The sequence below is a fragment of the Lygodium microphyllum genome, chromosome 28 (assembly GCF_053477565.2).
Source record: "Lygodium microphyllum isolate KBCC chromosome 28, Lygodium_microphyllum_v1.1.10, whole genome shotgun sequence".
NCBI lineage: Eukaryota > Viridiplantae > Streptophyta > Polypodiopsida > Schizaeales > Lygodiaceae > Lygodium > Lygodium microphyllum.
The window spans coordinates 83,357,771-83,380,855 of record NC_141162.1 but is presented as its reverse complement, the minus strand read 5'-3'; the positions used below and the strand labels follow the sequence as shown (position 1 = coordinate 83,380,855).

Sequence of the window (23,085 nt, the reverse complement as noted above, 5' to 3'; positions counted from 1 at the left end):
TTTCTGCCCGTCTTGTGTATGGAAAGCCTCCTCTAGTTCCTTCTCTGGGGCTAGGAGGGAGCGTCCCATCTCCTCTGTGACGAGGGATGGGATATTATCCCGGGCCTGTTATCTACATCGCTGTTCTCTAGCTGAGGTTGTCTCCTGCTGGAAGAGGCGACGATAGTAATCAGTAGCAATCTCCATCACCTCGTCTGAGCTAGAACAGGTCCTCCCATACTGATCTCGGAGGCTGCATATCTGATCTCCAGAGGTAAACTCCCAGCACATCGTGGAAAGAGAACTCAGAGCGCTTGTCCTCTAAGCCAACAATGGCTGCTCGCGCACGCACCTCCTGTGTGTGGAGTGGGATCCCCTGGTGCCACCTGTAATATTCTCTGCGTGGCTGCAAGGTCCCGCCAGAGTGCTCTCTCCTCCTCCTAGCTCTGCTACCTGGCTTGTATGGCTGCCTCTTGGCAAAACCTACTCAACTCAGCTAGGGCCTCTGCAATCTCTGCGATCTGGCCCCTCTTGCCCCACTCTCTGGTCCAAATCTGCTCTATCTGTCTCGTCACCTCCTCCCTCTAGTAGATCGAGTCAAGGATCCGACAAGATCATGAGTCTAGGGCAGATGCTGGGGAATCTAGTGTCAGGAGAACCGGACAATGATCGGACAACGTGGTGCCCACCAACAGCCCAATCTGGCCTCCCCGAGAGCCACCCCACTCTCCCACATAAAACATGTCCAACCGCTCCAACAGGACTCCACCTAGCCGCCTGTACCCCCAAGAGAAGTCGAGCGACCTCTCCCTCCTGTGGAAGGCAGGGTCTCTCTAGGCATCGCGTGCTCCTACTGCCAGTAGAAACACCTCCCATGCCTCCTGCTCCTCCCCAGCCATGCCTTGGTAGTTTCTCCCTCTACCCTGCTAATCCTCCAAAGCCTCCAGGTTATTAAAGTCTCCTCCAACAATCCTAGAGTCCACCTCTGGGAGTCCTTCCACGATCTCCACCTAGAACCTGCTACGTGCCCTAACCTCTGTAGGGACATAGATATTAAGGACTCCAAGGCACGAGTCCCCAATATCCAATCTGATCCATAGCACCCTCCCTACCACTATCGTCCTGTGGTCTCGAACACAAGCGGTAAGACTCGGACCAATAGAGGTGCATACTCCACTCCTACCGTGGGCACCTATGGCGTGCTCCCAGTAAGTGTATGAGCTGCTTGGGAGTACCTTCCCTACCCGCTAGGCCTGGGTGGGGGTGAGCTTGTGCTCCTGTAGAAGTAAGATGTCGATCCGTCCGGGAAGGGCAGGTTGCAACTCCTGCCAAACAATCAATTTCCTGGAACCACGTGTCCCACTGTAGTGGAGGCTATTCACATTCCAAGATGCAAGATGTAAGCTGATGGGGAAACGTGTGACTGTCCGAACAAAAATCTGTTTGATGTGGAGGCTGCTGATGACGAGGAGGATCTATGAGGCATACAGGTACGCTTTGCCGCCGATCTAGATGGCGAGCTTCATTCCCCCATGGTGGTCCTCCGCCGGACCAACGGGGTGATAGAAGTTCCACGTGGTACTATCAATGCATCTATCAACCATGCTGAGAGTCGAGCCTCTGTGCAGTGGTAGAAACGGGCCGCCTACACCAGGGGCCACTCAATCACATCCCTCAGAGCTCTCCACTGTGGAGGGACTTGAAAGATAATGCTCAGGTGAGGGACCTCAGCATCAGCCCACTAGTTAATGTCCATCATACAACCAGGCCACTGTTGTGCCAACAGTGCTAGTCCTTCCATCCACTGGGAGGTGTGGTCCGCCACCTGACTTTTCAACTCTTCCTCTATCTGTGTCGTCGTCCACTCCCCAAAGTGAGAGGACTGAAGAAAGAAGGCATAGTTTGGTCCATCCGATGGTGCTAGTAGATGAACCTTGCCTCTCCTTGACTTACGAACCACGAAGATTCCCACCTCTAGAGGTAGTGGAAACTCTCCGCGCTCCGCAACTCTCAAGTAAGACCATGGGCCACTACAGAATAACTCCTGTGGCAACAGGTGTGCCTGTCTCGGAAAGGTGTGACGGGCGGCAGGGATGGATGAATTGGTGGCTGTATGGGAGGGGGAGGACTGCTGGTGCGAAGAGGATGTAGCCGTGTATGGCTCATCACCTCCTATGGGAGGCTGGGGGGGTCGCCTGAAACAGGTGCGGATCAGGGGAGGTGCTCGGTACGAGAGGTGGTGGGGGGGAGGATGATCGAGGGATGGTGGGGTGGACGGAAGTACATTGCGGGTGTGGGGGGGAGCTAGTGGTCTTGGGAGTTGGGGGCTGTGAGCCAGGGTCAGTGGGGGTGGGGATGGGGGGGCGGGGATAGGGGGGAGGGGGGGGCCTGGGATATGGGGGGAGGTGGGTGTGGGGGTTGTAGGGACTCAGGAGAGGTAGTCTGTGGCGCGGGTTGTGGATGTGGGAGGCTGCAGTCTTGCCAGGTAGGGGGGCAAGAGGGGGCTGAGAAGTGCTCTGCCGAGGGGGTGTCGCACCACGCCCACCTGCTCCCTGCTGCTGCCGAGACTGGGTCTGAGACGAAGGTTGCGCCCCCTCTATCGTCTCCCTCTCTATCGTCTCTGAACCCGTGTAAAGCCATCAGCGTCCACCTGTGGGCCTGTCGGCAGAGCCACCTTGGCTCCAAAACGCGTGCAACCTGCTGCCTAATGCCCAAAGTCGTGACAGCGCAAACACTGTCCTGGCTGCCCCGTCACAATGACCTACTGCCTAAAGGAGTGCCCACCCGCCTCAATCTCTAGGAACTGTGGGATATTCTTGACCTCTTTCACTGCCACCCGTACCTTTGGGACTCCTGCAGCTGTCACTACATCCACGAAGAACATGGGAAGGATAGTGCCGAAAAGCCTTTCAAAGTCTTCCACCAACTGGCGATACTCAATTGCCAGGCCGGGGAAAAGAAGCGTGACCGGGTGCCGAAGAAACCTGTTGTGGAGTGCAAATGCCTCCACAATAAAGCCCCTGTACCAAGGGACCATGTGTATGACCCCCCTCGTGGATGCATATGGTTAGCTGGCGAGTAACTCGCGAGTTGCGTCCACCGAGCTGAGCCGGACCATGAAGATCCCTTGGCCCAATAGGACCGCCTTCTCGATCTACGCTATCCCGATGCGCAGCATGGAGTATAGCCAGTCCCAAAGCTGGCCCCTGGCTGGGGAATGTTCTACTACCTAACCATAAATTATTATTTCCATTAGCTCCAACTCCTTAGCTCGGACGGCTAAGAGTTGTTCTTCAGAGAGGACTACACGTAAGGTGTTTGACTGGGGGGCACTCGCTAAGTGCGCCGGCGTATGACCAGGGGTTTCCATTGCGCGTCCCTACTGAGAGGACAAACAATCATGTCGCGATGCTACCTGAGAGAGGGGGGGGGACGACAAGCAGGATGATGGCCAAGGCAAGGCGACGAGTAGGGTGGGGCGACAGGCAGGGCGGGGCGGCGGCGAGGACAGGGCGACGGGCAAGGCAGGGCAGGACAGAACGGAAGGTCAGACAGGACAAGCGACGACAGGCCAAGGCAGGACGTCGGACAGGATAGGCGACGGGCAGGGCGGAAGACTGGCGGGGGCGACAAGTAGGCAAGGTGAGGACTCAGGCAGGGGAGGGGGCGCCAACGCAGGCGACGATCATGAGGGAGGCGGGAGTAGTAGGCGACGCGACGGTTCGATCTTCCACTCTAAATATAACAACATGGCATCGGAGTTACTCATTGTTGTCCTAAAAGTGTCCCGACTTTCAAGTAAAATGCATAGCAAAAATATTGCTTTAAACTCCTCATCAATGTGAAACTCCAAAGCAATCATCTGGCTGAAAATAGAGTTAAACTCATTTAAATGTACAGATGTGGCTGTACTTTCCTTCATATGAAGGTCTATCAATTTTTTCAACCAATAAACATTGCTTGCTGCACTTTTCAGAGCATATGGCTCCTCAAGCCTTTGGTACATATCATAAGCAAATTTCGATTTCTCTATGTTAAAGAGTAAAGTGTCTGACAACGAAAGCTCTATAGTAAAGCATGCAAGCTCATCTAACTCATCCTACTCATCTTGATCCATGGTTGTTGGTTTTATCCCTTTTGTCTTTATGGGCTTCACCTATTTCTTCTGCATCAAGACATTATAGCACTGCTTCTGCCATATAGCAAAGTTGTGTGCACCCTCAAGCTTCTTGATGTGCAAAAGATTGCTGCTATCACTACTGTCAATCATAATTTACAACTCAAAAGAGACTCAAAAAGTCAACAAATGTGAGCCCAACTATCACACAAATGACCAACCAGCAATGAAAAAACAAGTAGTTGCAGAAATTTCAGATCTGCAAGTCAATTTTCAGAGTCATAAAATGTGTGCTACAGCACTCCACAAGTAATTGCAGCTGTGCCACATGCTAATACATCAATTGCATGAGAAAGCCCCAAATTTTAGCTGCAATTTCTGCTCCAAATGCATCCACTCGCACGGTCAAAAGCCCAATACTTTCTCTACTCAGACTACTCAAATTTCATCAAACGTAAATCCGAGTAGATTCCACAATCCAAATTTGCCAAAATTTGTCCGGGGTCCAATGTGCTCAATTTGCATAGAAATTGTACTGCAAGTACATACCAAGACCAAATTTGACACAAATTTTGCAAAAGCCCCAAATTGTGCAGCATCCAATGTGTCAATTTTTCAAGAAATTGTACATATCCCACTACAATTTCCACAAATACATGAAAAGCATCAATTTCTGAAACCAAAATGTGTGAAATTCCACAAATTTTACTCAGCTGAATAAAATCTTCAAGCATACGCCAAAAGCCCAAATTTCCGAGAGTAAGTGCATGCACAATCTTTCAAATTTGTCAAACATGCATGTAATGGCCCACCAAAATTTACCAAGGATAAACCTTTGAAAAAAAAACATTGACTGTCAACGGCTACTACGCTAACTTGGGAGCTACCGCCCAACTGTCAAGCACCTGCATTGACTTGCGGGCCTACGACCTCTTTGATGCCTGACGTGCGACCTAACACCTGCAATCAACAGCATCCTACGACCTGTGACTTGCCTGTTGCTAGTGAACTCTGAGAAGTATGTGTGTCGATGACCTTCAACTCTGACACCAGTTTGAAGTGGTGTATACGTAGTGGAGATGTAATGTTCAACAATGGCAATGGCACACGCACACACATTCACACACAAAGAGAAAGTGAGCAACAATAGAGAGTAGAGAGTGTAAGATGCATTATGTGTGGGTGCCATTAGTTGTGTACCTCTTTTAGGTTTTTAGATAGATATATGTAAATACGAGTGCTAACGGTGTGTTTACACCCAAGCACATATAAATGGCACGGTGACCCTTTATTCCCAACAGTTTTGTTTTGATTTGAAGCATCTCACCACTAACCTAAATTTTGCAAATTCCGATATCTCCTGCAAGGTTTTGTATTTCAATATAGAACTCAACATCAAAGTTTGCATCAGTCTTTCTTGGGCTCGAGACATGGAATGCGCAACATTCCTTCATGGTTTCATCTTTCTAGGAGATTTGCTCTTCTACCAACATGGAGGCTTATCCTCTTGAGGTAAATCGTGCAGCATCTCTCTTAATGCTATCACGGCAGTGACTTCTACCTTGCTCCTTCAGTCAAGGTGCTTCATCCTCATCTTCATCTATCTTCATGGTTGTCAATACCACACAAAGACTAACAACAAGCTTGTCCTCCTTCGACCTCGACATCCAAGGTTAAGAGGGGGTTCCTACCCTTTCTTGGTATTTTATATAATTTGACACTTGTCTTCGACATCGGCCTCCCTTTCCTGTTGTATCTCCCCTTTGCATTGCAAGATCATCTTCATCTTTGTACTAGGACACTAGGGCAAGTTAACAATTTTCCCACAAGGAACACTATCCAAGTGGGACCTCCTGCATGCGCATTCTCATCATGTAGCACACTACTTTTCATCTCATTGTGTGTAGTACCCTTGAGCAAATCATGAGTTGTCTCCACCAACTCTTTCCACTACACAACCATCGTTCTTTACTACATTACTTCATCACCCTTCCACTCATCAATAGCACCCTCAAGTGATTGAGATAGCTTGTCTGTTTTGCGATGTGTTGGATCTAAGCATCCCTTTCTCATTCTTCCCTTAAGCACAATCACTTGATTAACTACAAACCATATCTTCTTCCAAAAAAACAAAAAAAAAAAAATTCAATATGGTTCATCTGCCTTTGCAAGTCTTGGTAAACCACTCAACAACCGACAAGCATCCTTTGTCCAATGCCTTGGCCTCTCTAGGGTGATCACTTGGACTCCCTTAGTAAGCTCACCATCCCCTTTATAGTCTTGATAGGTCATTGGGCAACCGACATGCACCCTTCGTCTGATGCCTTGGTTGCTTTGGGGTGGGATGCCTTGGGGTAAACAAGGGCTTAAGATTTTCCTCTAATCCCTTCTCAGTTTCAATTTTGAGCCTAATGGCAAATGTTGAGATAAAAATGCATTATAAACTCATTAGCTCCTTAAAACAACCCCAACACATGTAAATTATCAAAAGTCTCATTAAATTGTGCATTGTCTTAGAGAGTTTCTATGCTCCATAAGCAAAACCCTAATTTGGGAGCATCCTTTTGTGTCTATCAACAAACAAGCTGCCCACCATTCAGCCCATCCTCTTGTGCAAGTTTCTCACTCTACCATGCAAATTTCAGCCATCAACCACCTACCATCTGCTATCCAACCATCACTGACTATAGCCCATCACCATCCAACCCTAGGTGGCTTGTTTTCAACCATCCCCCTGCTGTCTAGAGATCTCCATCTCCTACATTATTACACCACCTGAGTATGTGTTTTCAACACTCCTAGGAAACTCACTTCCCAATCGTAGAGTCAAATAGACTCACCCTCAAGCCTGGGAGCTAGCGGCACTCTAGGTCACGACCGCATTCCAAGGGTTGGCATCTCATACCATGAGCCTACACCATCCCAGTGTACCGATGTGTTGGCCCATAGGCCAAGAGTCCAAGAGTGGTAATCACACACAGAGGGTGAACAACAGGGCCTTGAGTCCTATAAATAAGACTCACCTGTCATCCTAATCCAAAAGTATACTTAGTGAATTCGCACTAACTCACTTCATGACCACTGTGACCAATGTTGCTCGCGCCATCCAGATATCCAAGGACATAACTCTGTGTGTGTGTGTGTGTGTGTGTGTGTGTGTGTGTGTGTGTGTGCGCACTAGAAGGCAATGTTAATTTTTCCACTTTAGGTTGAATGCATAGGCCTATTGATTTTATAGAAAGAATGGAACCTCCACTTGGGACTTGTCTTATTCGAAAACTAGCACAAAGTACAAACCTACATTCTATTCTTCTCCATCCACTCCTATGTGAAGTATATTGCTTTTACTTCTATATCAATTCTGATTGTTTCTTCTGTTTTACAAGATTTTGGTGAAAATCAAGAAGAGGAAGGTATTCTTCAATCTATTCATAATAATCTTAAGTCCTGAAAAGAACCAGTACCTTTATATAAACACAAGAAGTGATATGTATAAGAAACAATTAGTGAACCATTTTTTTAAAAAAAAGAATTTGACACTTTTCTAGCTGAAGGGGAGATTAAGCACTAGTGGAAACTACTTTTTTGAATGGGGATTTACATGAGGAGGTTTATGTCACTCAACCTCTTAGCTTTGTTTAGAAAGGGTCAAAGGGCAAGGTGTACCAACTGCATAAGACTTTGTATGGTTTGAAAACCAGCACCTAGGGCACGACACAAGAAAATATATCCCATATTTCCGCATGAATGGAAACGATATTTTGACTTTCATTCTGTATGTGAACAATATTCTATTGATTGGGTCCCATGAGACGCTACATATTGGTCATTTGCACTACTATCTTGGAATATAGTTCATTACAGTTAAGAGCGGTACTATTTTGCAACAATCTAAGTACATTGGATAGATCCTTGAACATTTTTAGATGCAAGGCCATAAGCCTATCTCTACTTTGATAGAGACATATCACAAGTTTACACTTGAGAATCCAAAAAATCCATTTTATGCTCTTTCCTATTAGCAGGTTGTAACCAACCTTTTATATATAAATTGCTACCAAAACATATTGGCTCAATGATTCAAATTAATTTGATGCTCATATACTTTAAAGGGTGATTTGTATTAGCTGAGTATTTCAAAATATGATTTAATGTTCATTTTTCTATTTAAGGGTGGCTAATGGCCAAAACGCCCTATAATAAACTTGGGTCATCATTGATGAGATGCCCAAGAGAAATTAAAAGTTTAGTCGAGCGGTCACATTGACCAAAAAGTTCAAAATGACTAACACTTTTATACTCAGATCGTCAAATTGACTAAAAACACATATAATGAATTATTTTAAAAAGTGAAACTAGATAGTCATGATCAAAGAAATAAACCATGAACCGGTGAACCTATATAATGAAGCTCTTCCAAATCTAAATTTAGTAACTTCTAAAATTTAGGAGGTTACTATTTTTAAAAGTTACTCAACTAGATATTTTATTCATGTCAAAGGCTTCAAAATTTTGCAAGAAACAATTTCATATTTAGCAGCTATCTCAAATTCTTAACCATTTGAGAGATTTTTTGAGTAAAAGATTTAGAAGCTTCTTTCTTTAGAAAGTGACATGTGGCATCTAGAATAGGACGTGTCATTTTGAATAAACAAGTGTCCCTACACTGGTCATTTTCAGTAAACACTTATCATTTGTAACCTCTATTTTTCACTTTTAAGCACTCGAGTCCTGCATCTATATATTAGAGGTATCTCTCTTTATTTGAAATAAGCTCTCATGCTGACATTTCAATCGCATGTACTCTCCTCTATGTCTCTCATCCAAGAAGCAATTTCTACTTAATTTAATCTAATTCAAGCATTAAATAAGAAAATTAGCTTGTTGCCTAAAGTTTGCAAAAATTAGGGTTTCAAAAATCCTAATTTTCAAAATTGCAACAAATCAAACCTTTTGTATATGGTTCAAGCACTCAGTGCCCATGGTTTGTTTCAATAAATTCTAGTAAAGGAGAATGGTCTTTTTTTCCTCTCAATATGGTGTCAACTCTCTCTCTCTCTCTCTCTCTCTCTCTCTCTTCTAATTTTCATGGTGAAAATTGATCAAGTTGGTTAGTTCAAAGAATTCATTTTCACATTTTTCACCACATTTACACAAGTTGTTGGATGCCTATTATGCTTGTGTAATACACGACCGAATATTCAGTTTAGGTTTCTTAGTTGGCACGGCTCATGCGTATCCCTGACACTAATTATTGACAAACAATTAAACGTATCTTTTGATATCTTAAAAGCACTCACTCATTGGGATTTTCCTATCCTAGAGGCAATTTTCTTTGCTTCCATGCATTCACAAACGCTAATTGGGTTGGTTTTTTCGACATGCAAGTGTCCACTAGTAATAATTGTTTCATACTTGGTGATTCATGTATCTCTTCACTAAGCTATATGCAATCTACAATGACCCAACATCTGACTATGAAGCTGAATACAAGACAGCATTTATAGCTACATTGGAATGTGTATGGCTCAAACACCTTTCAGTTGATCTTGCTATGGAATAGTCCTCACCACTTCTATCTATAGTACAATCAAAGCATCACACTAGTTGCAAAAAACGCGGTGTTTCATGCTCACACTAAGCAAATTGAGGTGTATTATCATTATATCAATGAGAGGCTCCATACAAGGAAGATTAACCTAGTTGATATCCTTATCACAAGACAATTTCACAAATGCATTTACTAAATCTCTCTCAACTAAAAAGTTTAAAGCCTTCCATAAGGCTTTAGGCTTATTACCATTTGGAAATTGTACTAAGCTCAAATATGCATAGATACATTTTAGGCTTATTACCATTTGAGAACATGGTGGGTAGCATGTCTATTTATGGAAGTGTGGATCCTCCTAAGGTTCGACTTATAAGACAAACACTCTCTAGAAATACACCCCTTTTAATAAAATTTTAGGTAATTATTGAATTTAGAAACATCCACACTTTCACAAATAGATAGGCTACCCATCACTCAACCCAATAGATTTCTAACACCTCTCTCTATAATCTACACCCCGGCTACAAAGCATATCTTAGTCTTAGCTAATATCCATAGCTCGCACCTACCTCCAACCCCTCTCTTCTTGCTAGCAACTATTATCATCCTATCTACATCATCCTGTAAGTTGTACTTACTAGTGCAGATATAAGAGTAGAAAAAAATGTGAAAATGACAATACTTTGAACTTAACCAACTTAATCAATTATCACCATGGAAAATCAGAAGACAGAGCAAGAGAAAGAGAAAATAGAGAGTTGACACCACGTTGAGAGAGAAACTAGCCCCTCCACCTTTACTAGAATTTATTGACACAAACCACGGGCACCAAGTGTTTGAACTATATGTCAAGGGCTAATTTGCTGTAATTCTGAAAATTAGAACTTTTGAAACCCTAATTTCTACAAACTCTGGGCAGTAAACTTATTCTCTTCTTTAATACTTGGATTAGATCAAGTTAAGTAAAAAGTGCTTCTTGAATAAGAGATAGGTAGGAGAGTACAAAGCATGTGGTTAAAATTTCAACATGAGAGCTTATTCCAAATAAAGAGACCTCCAATACATAGGTGTGGGACTTGCGTGCTCAAAAGTAAAAAGTAGAGGTTACAAATGACAAGTGTTTACTAAAAATGACAAGTGTAAGGACACTTATCTTTTCAAAATGACATATATCCTATATTTTAGATATCACATGTCACTTTTCTAAATTAAAAAAATTCTAAATCTTCTACTCCAAAAATCTCTCAAATGGTTAAGAATTTTAGATAGCTACTAAAAACAAAACTATTCCTTGCGAAACTTTAAAGTCTTTAATACGAACTAAATTTTCATTTGAGCAACTTTCAAAAATAGTAACCTTCTGAATTTTAGAAGTCACTAAATTTAAATTCTGAAAAGCTTAATTGTATGGGTTTACTAGTTCATGGTTTATATCTTTGATCATGAGTACCTAATTTTGCTTTCTGAAACCACTTATTGTATTGGCTTCTACTAAAAGTGACTACCCAAGTGAAAAAGTCTTAATCGTCTAGACTTTCTGGTCAATCTAACAACCCGACTAAACTTGTAATTTCTCTTGGACATCTTCTTAATAACAACCATAGTACAAGGGAGTTTCAAGAATAGGGAAAACAAAAATAAAAAAAACCAGAGTTTCAAAGTTTCAACCAAATTTTGAAAACATAAAAACGACCTTTCAAATTGTGCACTAAATTAAATAGGTTATTATGTAGGTATGTAAATATATCGATGCCTACAACAACATGTACCTAAATCATATAAAACTTAAGTCTTCATGTCGTATGATTAAAAGCATTGCAATTACCAATCACCAATGGTATTACACATGCACATGATAATATCATGATTATTTATTTATATTGATACTCAATAGTTACTAGTACTCACTAGACTTTGAATAAATTATTCATATGACACAATTACATATATCTTAATTTCACTTATTATACATATTAATTCAACCATTCTTGATGTCAATCTTCAAATGATTCATGAGTCATAAATTATAATTCATTTTATTGTTTAAAGTTTCAAAAATTGAGTCCTAATTGTCTTAACTATTACTAGTACTCACTGGACTTTAAACAAATGATTCACATGATACTGTTACATGTATCCTGATTTTACTTATTATGCATACTGGTTCCACTATTCTTAATATTAGTCTTCAAATGATTCATGAATCATAAATTATAATTTATTTTGTTGTTTAAATTTTTAAAAACTGAGTCTTAACTATCTTAACCATTGAGTCTTCACTTGTGACACGTGTCATAAATCATGATTTCGATCATATGACATAAAGACTTAAACTTTTGCATAACATTCGCATATATATTGTTCTAAGCATTGATATATTTCACATACCTACATAATAATGTATTTATTTTAGTGGATAATCTGAAACGTCTTAATTAAAACTTAGAAAACACCGCTCCAAACTTTCAACTTCAAAGATAAGGAGATAATTACAAAGACTAAGTGCAAAACTGGAGGAGAACATGTTTTTTTTCTAGATAACCCAATCTGTCCGTCCTTTGTAACATTCCAAAACACCATTTCCCCATCCACGTTGCAGGCTAAAATAGCCATTCCATTTCAGAATACTATGACATTAACAACCCAAGTATAATTCTAGGGCATTTTGGCCATTGGCTACCCTTAAATATAGAAAGATGGATATTTAACTATATTTTGAATCACTCAAAGAATATAAATTGCCATGAATGAAAATTAATTTGAATCATTAAGCCAAGATGTCTTGGTGACAGTTGACATACAAAAGGTTTGTTTCAGCAAACCACTTTCCACCTACATTTGGCACAGGTCTACTACCGCTGATTGCTAACTTCATTTTCTGCACTTGCATCTACTTCCGAGCCTGGTCATACAATGTGCCACATCATCAATGGAGCCAAGTTTTGCCATAATAGCTATCATTTGGCCCATCAAGAATGTTTTTTCGCTACTCCTCACTATTTGTGCTGCCCACTCTCATCTGGCACTGATCCAAACAATCCCAGATCTGTATTTGCTCACTATTTGTGCTGTCCAACTTCATCTAGCACTGATCAAGACACTCTCATATCTATGTTTGCTATTGGCATGTACTTTCCAAGGTTGTTTACTATGTTTCTGAAACCGTCAAAGCACAACACATTCTCCAACTCAACTCTTTGCTCTGGTCCTAGACACATGAGTTTGGAGGTCAATATTCAGTCTGCATAATGTGTTTGTTCCATTAAGCATTATATTTATTCATCATTCATTCATTCATCTTTGGTGTTCATTGTCTTTGAGTCACCCTAAACCTACTAAGTTCTTTTATCAATCTATGTTTTGTTATCTGTACATGAGTATTTATTTATATAATATCAGAGCTAGGTGCTCATTGAGGAGACCTAGGCCTTTGATTGGAGAGCTTGTCACAAGAAACAAGTTTTGAGAGAGAAGGCAACTTCAAACACATCATCGCATTTGCCAAGACCTAAGCAAAAGTGGGCCTCACAAGTTGCTCTGCAAGGGTCCAACACGAGAGAGATGTTAGACTACCATGGAGCCTACTGACCATATGAGATTGTTTGATTTGATTCTCATGCATAAAGTCCAACAACAACTAGAAGGTAATGTTGATTTTTTCCCTTTAGGTTCAATTTATAGATCTATTGATTTTGCAACAAAGACCTCGACTTAGGACTACAGTTGTCCTATCGAAGAAACTAGTTCAGAGTACAAGCCTACCTTCTCTTCTCCTCCATCTACTCCTATCTCAAGTATATTGATTTTACCTCTATATCAGCTCTGGTTGTTTCTATCTTTTTGCAAGATTTTTAAAAAAATCAAGAAGAGAAAGGAATTCTTCAATCAATTCATAACACTAAGTCCTAAAGAGGACTAGCATCTTTATGTAAACACAAGAAGAGATACATATTTAACAAAACCAATGAACCCTTTTGTGCTCCATTTTTTCCTTTAGGTTTTGTTTCCCAAGGTCATTCTAAAGTTGGCATATCATCTTTTTCTTCATTTTCATCTTCTTTCACATTTCAATTTCAACCATTAAAATCAAAAAATCAATTTAATGCATTCACATCCACTTCATCCACATCTCACTTTCAAAATCCACCCTTTCCACCCACTTCTTCTACTACATCACCATTCACTTTTCCTTTTCACATACACTATCTGATGGTTGGTTCAAATTATCAGGTTCCAATGTTGAGCAATCCCCAACAAGGGATTCAAGGTGGTGGCAACCAAAATTACAGACAAACCCAGACTACCATTGCTCAACCAGCTGCCAAGAGTACCAGAACTATATTCTTTAATGTTCGAGATAACTTGATGACCTAGACTATCAATGTTTGAGGTACCTCAACAACCTAGACAGCTGGTATTTAACCCCATCATCAGCATCCTCCACAAACACTGATGGCCATGGATCATCTTCCTAGAACTCCCTACACCATGCACCTAGAAGCCACATCCACCGATCGTTATATAGCAGCTATGTCTTATCTAAACTTTATTCTCACACCTTGCACTTTACTACATCAACTTGGAAAACTAGTTACATGAAACTTGAAAGGCTAATATAACAAAAAAGATTTGTTTTTTCTAACAAGTGCTACCATAAATATTGGTTGACATGTGCAACTATTGCATGGAACTTGGTCTAATCTACCATTGTGCAGCACATATGGAGGCTAGCAGCTAGCCACCTTGTGGCTTTGCAGCCTATGGCTATAGTTTCAAAGACTTTTTCCAGCCTATCTCCATGGTTGGACATCACTTCACAAGCTAATGATGGATAGACTTTGGGTAGTCCTATTTTTAGGAGGGCAAATCATTTGAGTCTCAACATACCCTCTACTTAAATGGAGGTTTCAGCTTGCTTCATATATAGATACTCTCTTTTTGGCTAATGATGACACAAAAGTATAATTTGGACTTCACATGGGTCTGGTTTTCTTTACAAACTTGCAAATATGAAGACTTAAAAGAGGGACCATAGCCAACTAAACGAGTCAGATTGGTAGATGTCTGTATAGGCTTATAGCACCATATGACGCATTGAGCAGCTTTATGTGATTGTTAAACATCCTTGAGCTAGTTCTCTTCTGCTTAATCCACTTTATCCAAATATTCGACATGCAAGTCTCCACACAGGACTGGAGTTGAATAATCTACCCGACACTATTCTCCAATGGAGGTCCCACGTTGAGCCTCTTACTCATAGAAGATGATTTCAAGTGCAAAGGGGGACACAAGGATGTTGATTGAGAAAAAGTTTCTTGTGGGTTGATCTTGCCAATTACAGAAGCGAGATGGACCAATGTTGAGTCTTCCCTATGGTGTATGATTAACAATTTGAGCCATGTCCTTGTTAAAAGTGCTAGTACTGATGCTAATATGAGAACCAATGAGCTTCACCAACACTAATGAGCTAGTATAGAGAAACTATACCAGTACCAATCAGCCAAAGCTAACACCAAAGCCATAGAGCCAAAGTGGGTGGTCATGTCTTCATCAATGACAAGCCTCTTTGCTATGAGAATCTGCAACTACATCTTTATCAAGTGCAACAATCTCAGCATCGTCTAGTTTGGGGCCCTTGCCTTTTGTGGCTAGGTTATAAGGAGTTCAAAATCCAAAATTTCTTCATTATATGGGGTGCCTATTATGCTACCTCAGAATCAGTCTAAAAGATAATCTCAATCTGCGGGCTAATTTCTCTGCAAAACATACCCTAGATAAAACTTTTTCAAATTATGAGTCTCCAGAGTTTTTGGGTATGGCAACTAGCTCAAAAAGTTTACATATATAAAGGGGGATCATGGGCATGACCATTCTTTTCAACCCTTATTCTCACGGCTTCATAAGTTGCCATCAGCCCTTCTCACATCATCATCACCAGTGGCCATTCCTTAACAGTCCCATCACCATTGCTGTACCTACTTCCTTACTTTCAACTTTACGGACAGAAGGAACCAGCAATCTGTTGCTATGCTGGTCATCATTCTCTATTTTTTAGCATCATCATCATCAGCTCCTAAGTTTACACTATTGGTAGCTAAAGTTTCACATTCCTGCCCTGCGATACAGCTGCCTGCCATCTACATCAGCTTCCAGCTTACTGTGCTTTGCATTCTTGTGTCACCTTGCTGTTCATCATCATTTTGGTGATGCATAGCTACCTTAACTGTTCCATTGCCAAAGTACTGCTGCATCGACACTTCTCCTCAGCATCAACAAACTCCCACGGATCAGAAACTGCTGTGCTTGGCAGTTCTCCTTGCCATCATGGCTGCCTGGCCTTCCCTAATCAGATTTGGAATCAAGCTCTGGTGGTTTGCTCCATTTGGGATCAACTGGATTACGTCACACCCCTCCAGATCCCTTAGCCCTACTCCCACAACAGACGCTGTTGGACAGCCCTCTGCTCTCTGAGCATTCCTTGTATCACACCCCTAGCATACTCTGTTTTCATGAAGTTTTGTTTTCAGCATTCATTCTCTCATTTTTCCATTTTCATTTTCTGATTTTATTTCTCAATTGGTTTGTACACTGCATTTTCTTAGCAAAACCCTTATGTATCCTCATAGTGCTAAGAAAAGAGCATGCCTATCTCATCTTCTTATGGAGTCAGCTCTTGTAGCAGTACTGGTGAGACCAAGCAGGTATATGTCATCTTGATGTAAACTCTCAGATCCATTTTGTGATGAGCAAATCAAAGGGGCGTCAAGCGCATTCCTCATGGTGGTAGATATCATCAAGTCAGCCCAGCTTGAACTTGCATGTCTTCAGGGAAATTGTATTTGCCTTTCAATCTGCTAACCATGGTTATAAGGCCATCACTCCAATGAATTTAGTAAACCATAACTTCTAGTTATAAATAATTTTGTAAGAACTTCACTCTTAATGGTGCACAGAGAATTTAAATAAGGCACAACTTATGTGTTCCTTTTCATGAGGTACAAATAATTGGCAACCATCATGTGCTCTTTTTCCACATCTGCAAAAGGCCAGGTACCAGCCTTACTTTTGAGCAACTGCAAACCAAGCTATTGCTTTTTAAAGGATCAAACATCCACAACCAGACATAACTGTAGGTCAGTAGAACTCAACAAATATATCAGTAGATCAAACTTGTCCAAGCAACAGATTTTTCACTAATTCAGAAATTTCATAAGCATTACTATCTTATATACTCATATATTTGTTGAGAAAGCTTACTGGTCATCATTCATTGCCATTCCGAGACTATCATGGAGCAAAGCCACAATGTACGCTGAAGAAAAACAGTATTTGAGTAGATCTTCCTTTGCAACACCTTTATGTTTTTCTAGCAGTCTTGTCCAATCCTCCTCACAAAAGTGCTGTCCAGCATACTGGATATCTGCAAGCGTTGCCCTTGGGACCAGCCCAAAGAACTGCATCAACACAAGTGGATCACTTAATCAGATTTCAGCAAGTACACAGATTGTTCCACTTGTTCATACAAATAAAGCACAGAAAAACAGTTCTTTTTTGTTGGAACCAAATGCAATGCTTTCCACGTAAGTCTGCTAAAGCCTTACATAAGACCAAAACAAGAGGAACCCAGCATTATCCAGACATTCTTCATCCATATAAAGAAGCTTTTCAAGAGAGGACAGCTAAATAAAAGCCAAAGGTCTTTCATAACACAACCAAAAAAAAAATTATATACTTTCCATAATTTTGCACATTTAATTGTTTATTAAATTTGTTGCCTTCGCTCTTACTAGGCACAAACAAAAGTAAATTAGAGCTGACCACTAATGAGTGGTCATGAGTTATGGCATACCCACACAGTGGGTTAAAGAAAAGATAGTGCACACTTCCACCTATATGACCCCATTGGGCACCTATAACTATAACTCAAGCATATCAAGATCAAGCTTGCACACAAAAAGAATTAATGCCTTGAAGTGTGGGCTAGATCCACCAGAACTCACAATTACAATCAGCAAAATGGCAAGATAATGAAATGTTTATACGATGCACACATGTATACTGGAAGCTTTAAATGTACATATCTTTTTATCGAAAACTCATAAGTTTTCAACACTATTTTTGTAACACTCGTAAAGTGCTTTCATGTGACACCCATATTTGGGGACCCCTAAATTTTAGAAACCTTGGATTGGTCTAAAAATACTAGTCCTAAAAAATAGGGATGACATTCTAAAAAAAGTAAATTTTGTGTTCTAGCAGTGCTTAGTAAATTTAGTTACTTCTATTCTTGACAATATTCAATCCAAAAAGGAAAGCCATAGAGAAGAGACGATTAACAGGACTCTTGTCACACAAGTTTCTAAGTGTCCTACCACATATCACACCTCATGACATGTGGCTGGACACTTATCTTGTGCTACTTCATTTTCCCTTTTTAGTAGTTTTCCCCTTTCCCTATAAAAAGAGCTTGTTTTTTATCATTTTACATCAATTTTCTTGATTGTAAACTCTTCTACAACAGCTAGAGATAGCCTAAAGTTAGCCTAAAGTTAGCCCCATCCATCTACATCATCATCTTCGGCTCACCCATCATCAAATGCCTCCATATTCTCTCTTCTTTCGTTGTTATTTTACAAGATAGCTGACCTATCAATTCATTCCAACCCCTCCTCAAGCTCTTCTTCCATTTCGAGTAGAAAAAGCCATATCGATGTATTATTATTCATCAACAGAGAAAGCTCATTTTTCCTCTTTCTTTCTCATCTTGTAAAGAGATCAGTTGATTTATTGCATAGTAAGCAATGCATGTGTGCATGTGCATCTTTACATGATCTGGTGTGTAAAAACTACTCCTTATTCTCTCATTGATTGTAACTAGGCTCTTTCCTAAAGGACTTGGGTTGAGTAAAAGCACATTCCTTCCACCTGTAAAGGGGGGGAAGGTGATTGCTGCCTATCTTCAACTGTCAATTTAATCTTCATTACTTTCACATTTCCATGGCTGTACATTGTTATATTCATCTTTAAGTGTTTGTCTTCTCCATTTCTTAATATTGAATCTTGAAAACAAACAAATATTATAATTATTAAGCATACTACATTGTTTAGGACATTTACACAAGTGCACGTGTCTATTCTTTCCCAAGAGAAAGACAAGCTCAATAGCTTGACTTGGGCCCTATGGTCGTGTAAGATCGAGTGTAGTGATACTTTTGATCTCGAGGACCACACTATCCTCCCTACTCCCAGTTCTTTAATGGATCCAATGACTGGATCTACACTGATTCGGTAATCTTATGGGACCTACTCAATTCACAAGTCTAGTCATTCCTCTTCATGAGCTTCCATTTCTCTTTACCATGATTCTATCCTCATCCACCTTCGTTGTCTTCATGGACTACCCCTATGCATTAAAAAATTGGACTCCATTGTGTCTCTTTATCAAGTCAAGACATTACCCAAAAGATAACCCTTGAGATGAATCTATGAAAACTTCCTATCAAAGATTCCCTGACCATGAAGGATCGCATCACAAAGATGGAGATTCGGGATGAGCTTATATCCCTTGGTAAGTGAAACCAACCTTCCTTCTTGGCAAGGGTAGTGATAACCTCATTTGCCTCAAATAATAGCAACACTAAATACACCAATCTGAAAATACACACTTTATCACTTAACCTTGGACAATCGACGTTGTTACACTTATCATGTTTCTTCTAAGTTCTAGTGTGAACGCTCCATTATCCACAAGCAAATTTCACCTTCTAGCTAGAGAAGGGTTTTTTCCCTATGTGAACATCCATCAATGGGTGTAATACTTAGTACCTTAAGGATTGTACTTTCATATCAATTCTCGCATAGTGGATGTAACATTCCAACACTCTATTCTCTCTTGATGTTCACTTGTCCACTGGTGGGGGTGTGTGTGTGTGCGCGCGCGCGCGCTCGCGCGCACTGCCGAACCCTAACCTAACAATGGTATCAAAGCATACCTTTCAGCTATTGCCATCACCGCATGAGCAACTGTTGAGCCATGCACTTTGCTGCTCTTCTCCTTGCTCATTATCAACGCTCAGCTGCCTGCTACATTCTCTAACCTACGGACAGGTGCTCGTCTGTCCCATCTTGTATGTCCATATTTTTGTTAGTGATTCGTCATCTCCCCTGGACTAGCATTCTCACAAAACAATTTTTACAGTCAGCTCTCTCAGAGGGACTTGCACCTATGCTATCAATTATCTAGGCATCTTTTTCAGCAAGCACCAGTTTTTGGGCCGTCTCGATATGCAGTCCAATGGCGCGTAGCAAGCTAACATTTATTATAGCAATATGGCAGCCATTTTAGTGGTATTTTGGCCAGATTCGGGAGTCAGTCAAATTTGGCAGCAATTGACCAAATTTGGCTGGCTAACTTGCCTATTTTGATGCATTCTTTTTCTGCTATTTAATTGTGTGCAACCTGCCATCCTCACTTCAATTCTTCATGTTGGTGAGAGAGATCTGGATCAAGCAGACACACCAACAGCCCTTGTACATCTTCCCTCTTCATTTCAGCATTTATTCACTGCAGATTTCTGTGTTCTTCTATCTTTTTTCTCTTTCCCTCTTCTCTCCTGCTCATTGTCTTTCAATCTTGTCCATACACTTCCGCATTCGCTGCACTCTAACATTGTATCAAAGCAGTGTAGAAGGGCTGATTGATCATGGGCAAACCTGATTGGGAGGATTTTTCACGATAAAATTTTGCGTTTATAGCCTACGAAGGCTCAGGTCAACAGGTATAGCACAAAGGAACAAAGTGCTGTTTTTTGTAGATCCTTGCCTTTGGTGGAGGAGGAATGGCTGTGTTTTCAGCCTTTTGAAGTAAATTTTAAGTTTTCATCGCCTCTGGCAAACTGAAATTCTAAGGACAAGTGGAAGAAGCCCTAGAAAGCACCAGCACCATGCGTAGAGTCAAAGGGGGCTGCTCTTGTTTCTGTGCAAGTCATTCCATTTACAGTGTGGACCAAAATGGACACGGAGTTTTAGGCTATTATGGCCGGCCCTTTCTTCAAATCAAAAGCTTGATAGGAAGAATTACTGCATTTGGTGCGTGATGATGCTTGCCATACTAGAGTCTTATGATTTGACAGAGCTTGTGACTGAGGTTTAGATCGTCTTGCAACCCGTGATACCTCCAAATTTTCTGCAAATAAAAAGCTAAGTTGATGAAGGTACAGGTACAGGCACATTGGGACCAATTGGTACCCGCATCCATTCTTTCCTCCCTCTCTTGCACTCTAGCCGTCATTGATCACATTTGGCACATAATGATACTTGCCATACTAGAGTCTTACGATTTGACAAAGCTTGTGACTGAGGCTATAGACCATCCTACAACCCGTTAAAAAAGCTGAGTTGATGAAGGTACAAGCACATTGGGACAAAATGATACCCGCATCCATTCTTTCCTCTCTTTCTCTCTCTCTCTCTCTCTCTCTCTCTCTCTCTCTCTCTCTCTCTTTTTTCGTAAAAGGTAATTGTATTAATTACGAAAAAGGTACAAGTTTACATGATTACAAGATACACGATGGCTCTACCCCATCGTGTGTAAAGAACACACTGTCTCTCTATAAGAACCAGACGACCTAAGAGTTACAAAGTCATGGCAAAGACGCAGAGGAAATTGCCATATGCCAGGGACGTAAGTCCTCCCGAGAGAGCATGTCAAAGTGCCGAAGAAGATCTATCTGCCAATACAGGAGACCCTTAAGCCTAGCAATATGCCACTGAACATTATAGGCGGAATCAAAAAGAAAAGCATTCCGAACGGTCCAATTATGCCAACAGCCCCAATATCGAAGAAAGTGAAACACAATCTTCATATTTGGTTGTGTCGGCGTGGGGTATTTGGGATGCACAAAAACCCAATCAAACGGGCGTAGAGAGAAACCAACCACCGCTCGCCAAATGACTGACAAGAATGACCAGATTTTCTTAGCGATGAGGCAAGAAATAAATCGGTGACGGGCGGATTCCACACTAGTGGTGCAAAAGAAACAGTTGCCGTTGGAGATTCGACGCTTGGAAAGAGCTGAAGCAAGCAGAAGACCACCAATCATCACCCTCCAAAGAAAGACCTTATATTTGAAGGGTGTCTTGTTCAACCAGCCCTCCATCACAGTTGCCCTCCACCATGACCGGGATTTACGCAATCCCCATAGAGTATTAGCTTTAGTAACCAGCCATTGATGATCTTTAATCAGAAGATGATACACCTGGTTAGCTGAAGCCTTTTATAAATTCAGCCGGCCTGCAAAGTCCCAGTCCTGCCAAGGATGATCTGAAGCAAGGGCAGGAAAGGGTTGTCTGCTCTGGAGCACCATCAAAAGCTGTTCCCATAAATGCCTATATCCACAACGGATCCTGAAAAGCCTCCTGGCTATACGAAAGGATATCAGCGATCCTCCGCTGGATGCAGCTGAGCCTTCCGGAGGACCAATCTCAAAGAACATACCAAATGGGCAAGCAGAGATGAAGAAGAACTGGAGAACCGAGAATCGGCATCAAGAACATGCCAACAAGCACTCCGGATTTGGGTATTACCATACAGAAGCCCGTGATACTCAAGAAAATAACGGGCTATAATGACCCACGGATGATGATCCAAGCACATGGCGCGGGAAAGAGACCAACGGAGTGCCAGCATATGAGTTTGGGCATCTAAAATAGCCCCTCCACCCATGCGTTTGGGGGGTGCACGCATGCGACCAAGAAATCCAGGAAATGCCTGCATGCAAGGAATCCTTCTTCCATAACATGAAACGAATAGACTGAGTAAGAGCATTCAGTGTAGTAGTAGTCCAGGGCAACAATGGCAAGAAATATGTGAGCATTGGCAACATAATTGTATGGGCTACTTTGAGGCGAACATGGAAGGGCCAAGCCTGAGACTTCCAATACAGAAACTTAGCCGCCACTTTCTGTGAAATCCACTGTAGAAGCTGCTTTGGGAGAACATCAACACCCAAAGGGTACCCAAGATGTCTGATAATGAAGCCACGGGGAACAACCATACCTTGCCAGTCCAATGACTGCAAATCCGACTCCGTGCAGCTGAGAATGGCTGATTTCAAAGCATTGATGCGAAGACCCGAAGCCTGACCAAAGAGAGCCCAAACACCTCATGCTTTGCGAAGGTTATCCTTGTCCGCACACAAAATCATAAAGCTGTCGTCAGCCAAGGATTGACTAATGAAGTGCTGTCCAGAAGGAAGCGACAATCCAGCCAACTAAGTAGAAGCTGCCATATGAGATAACATCGAAAGAACTGGATAAGTCGCAAGGGCAAAGAAGAGAGGACTCAAAGGGCACCCCTGTCTGACAGAGCGGGCAAGGACAAATGGCTTGGTAACGCCTCCATTCAGCATGACTTGCGAAGACGCCGCAGCACTGATGG

General features: G+C 41.6%; 1 protein-coding gene across 1 annotated transcript in view; it reads right to left on the bottom strand.

Moving 5' to 3' along the window:
• Positions 1-23,085, bottom strand: part of LOC148011692 (putative apyrase 5) — a 115,418-nt gene that overhangs the window by 22,562 nt on the left and 69,771 nt on the right. Inside the window, exon 8 of the mRNA XM_087670036.1 lies at positions 16,905-17,101. Coding sequence (XP_087526162.1) covers positions 16,905-17,101 — 197 coding nt within the window. The remainder of the gene's footprint in view (positions 1-16,904; positions 17,102-23,085) is intronic.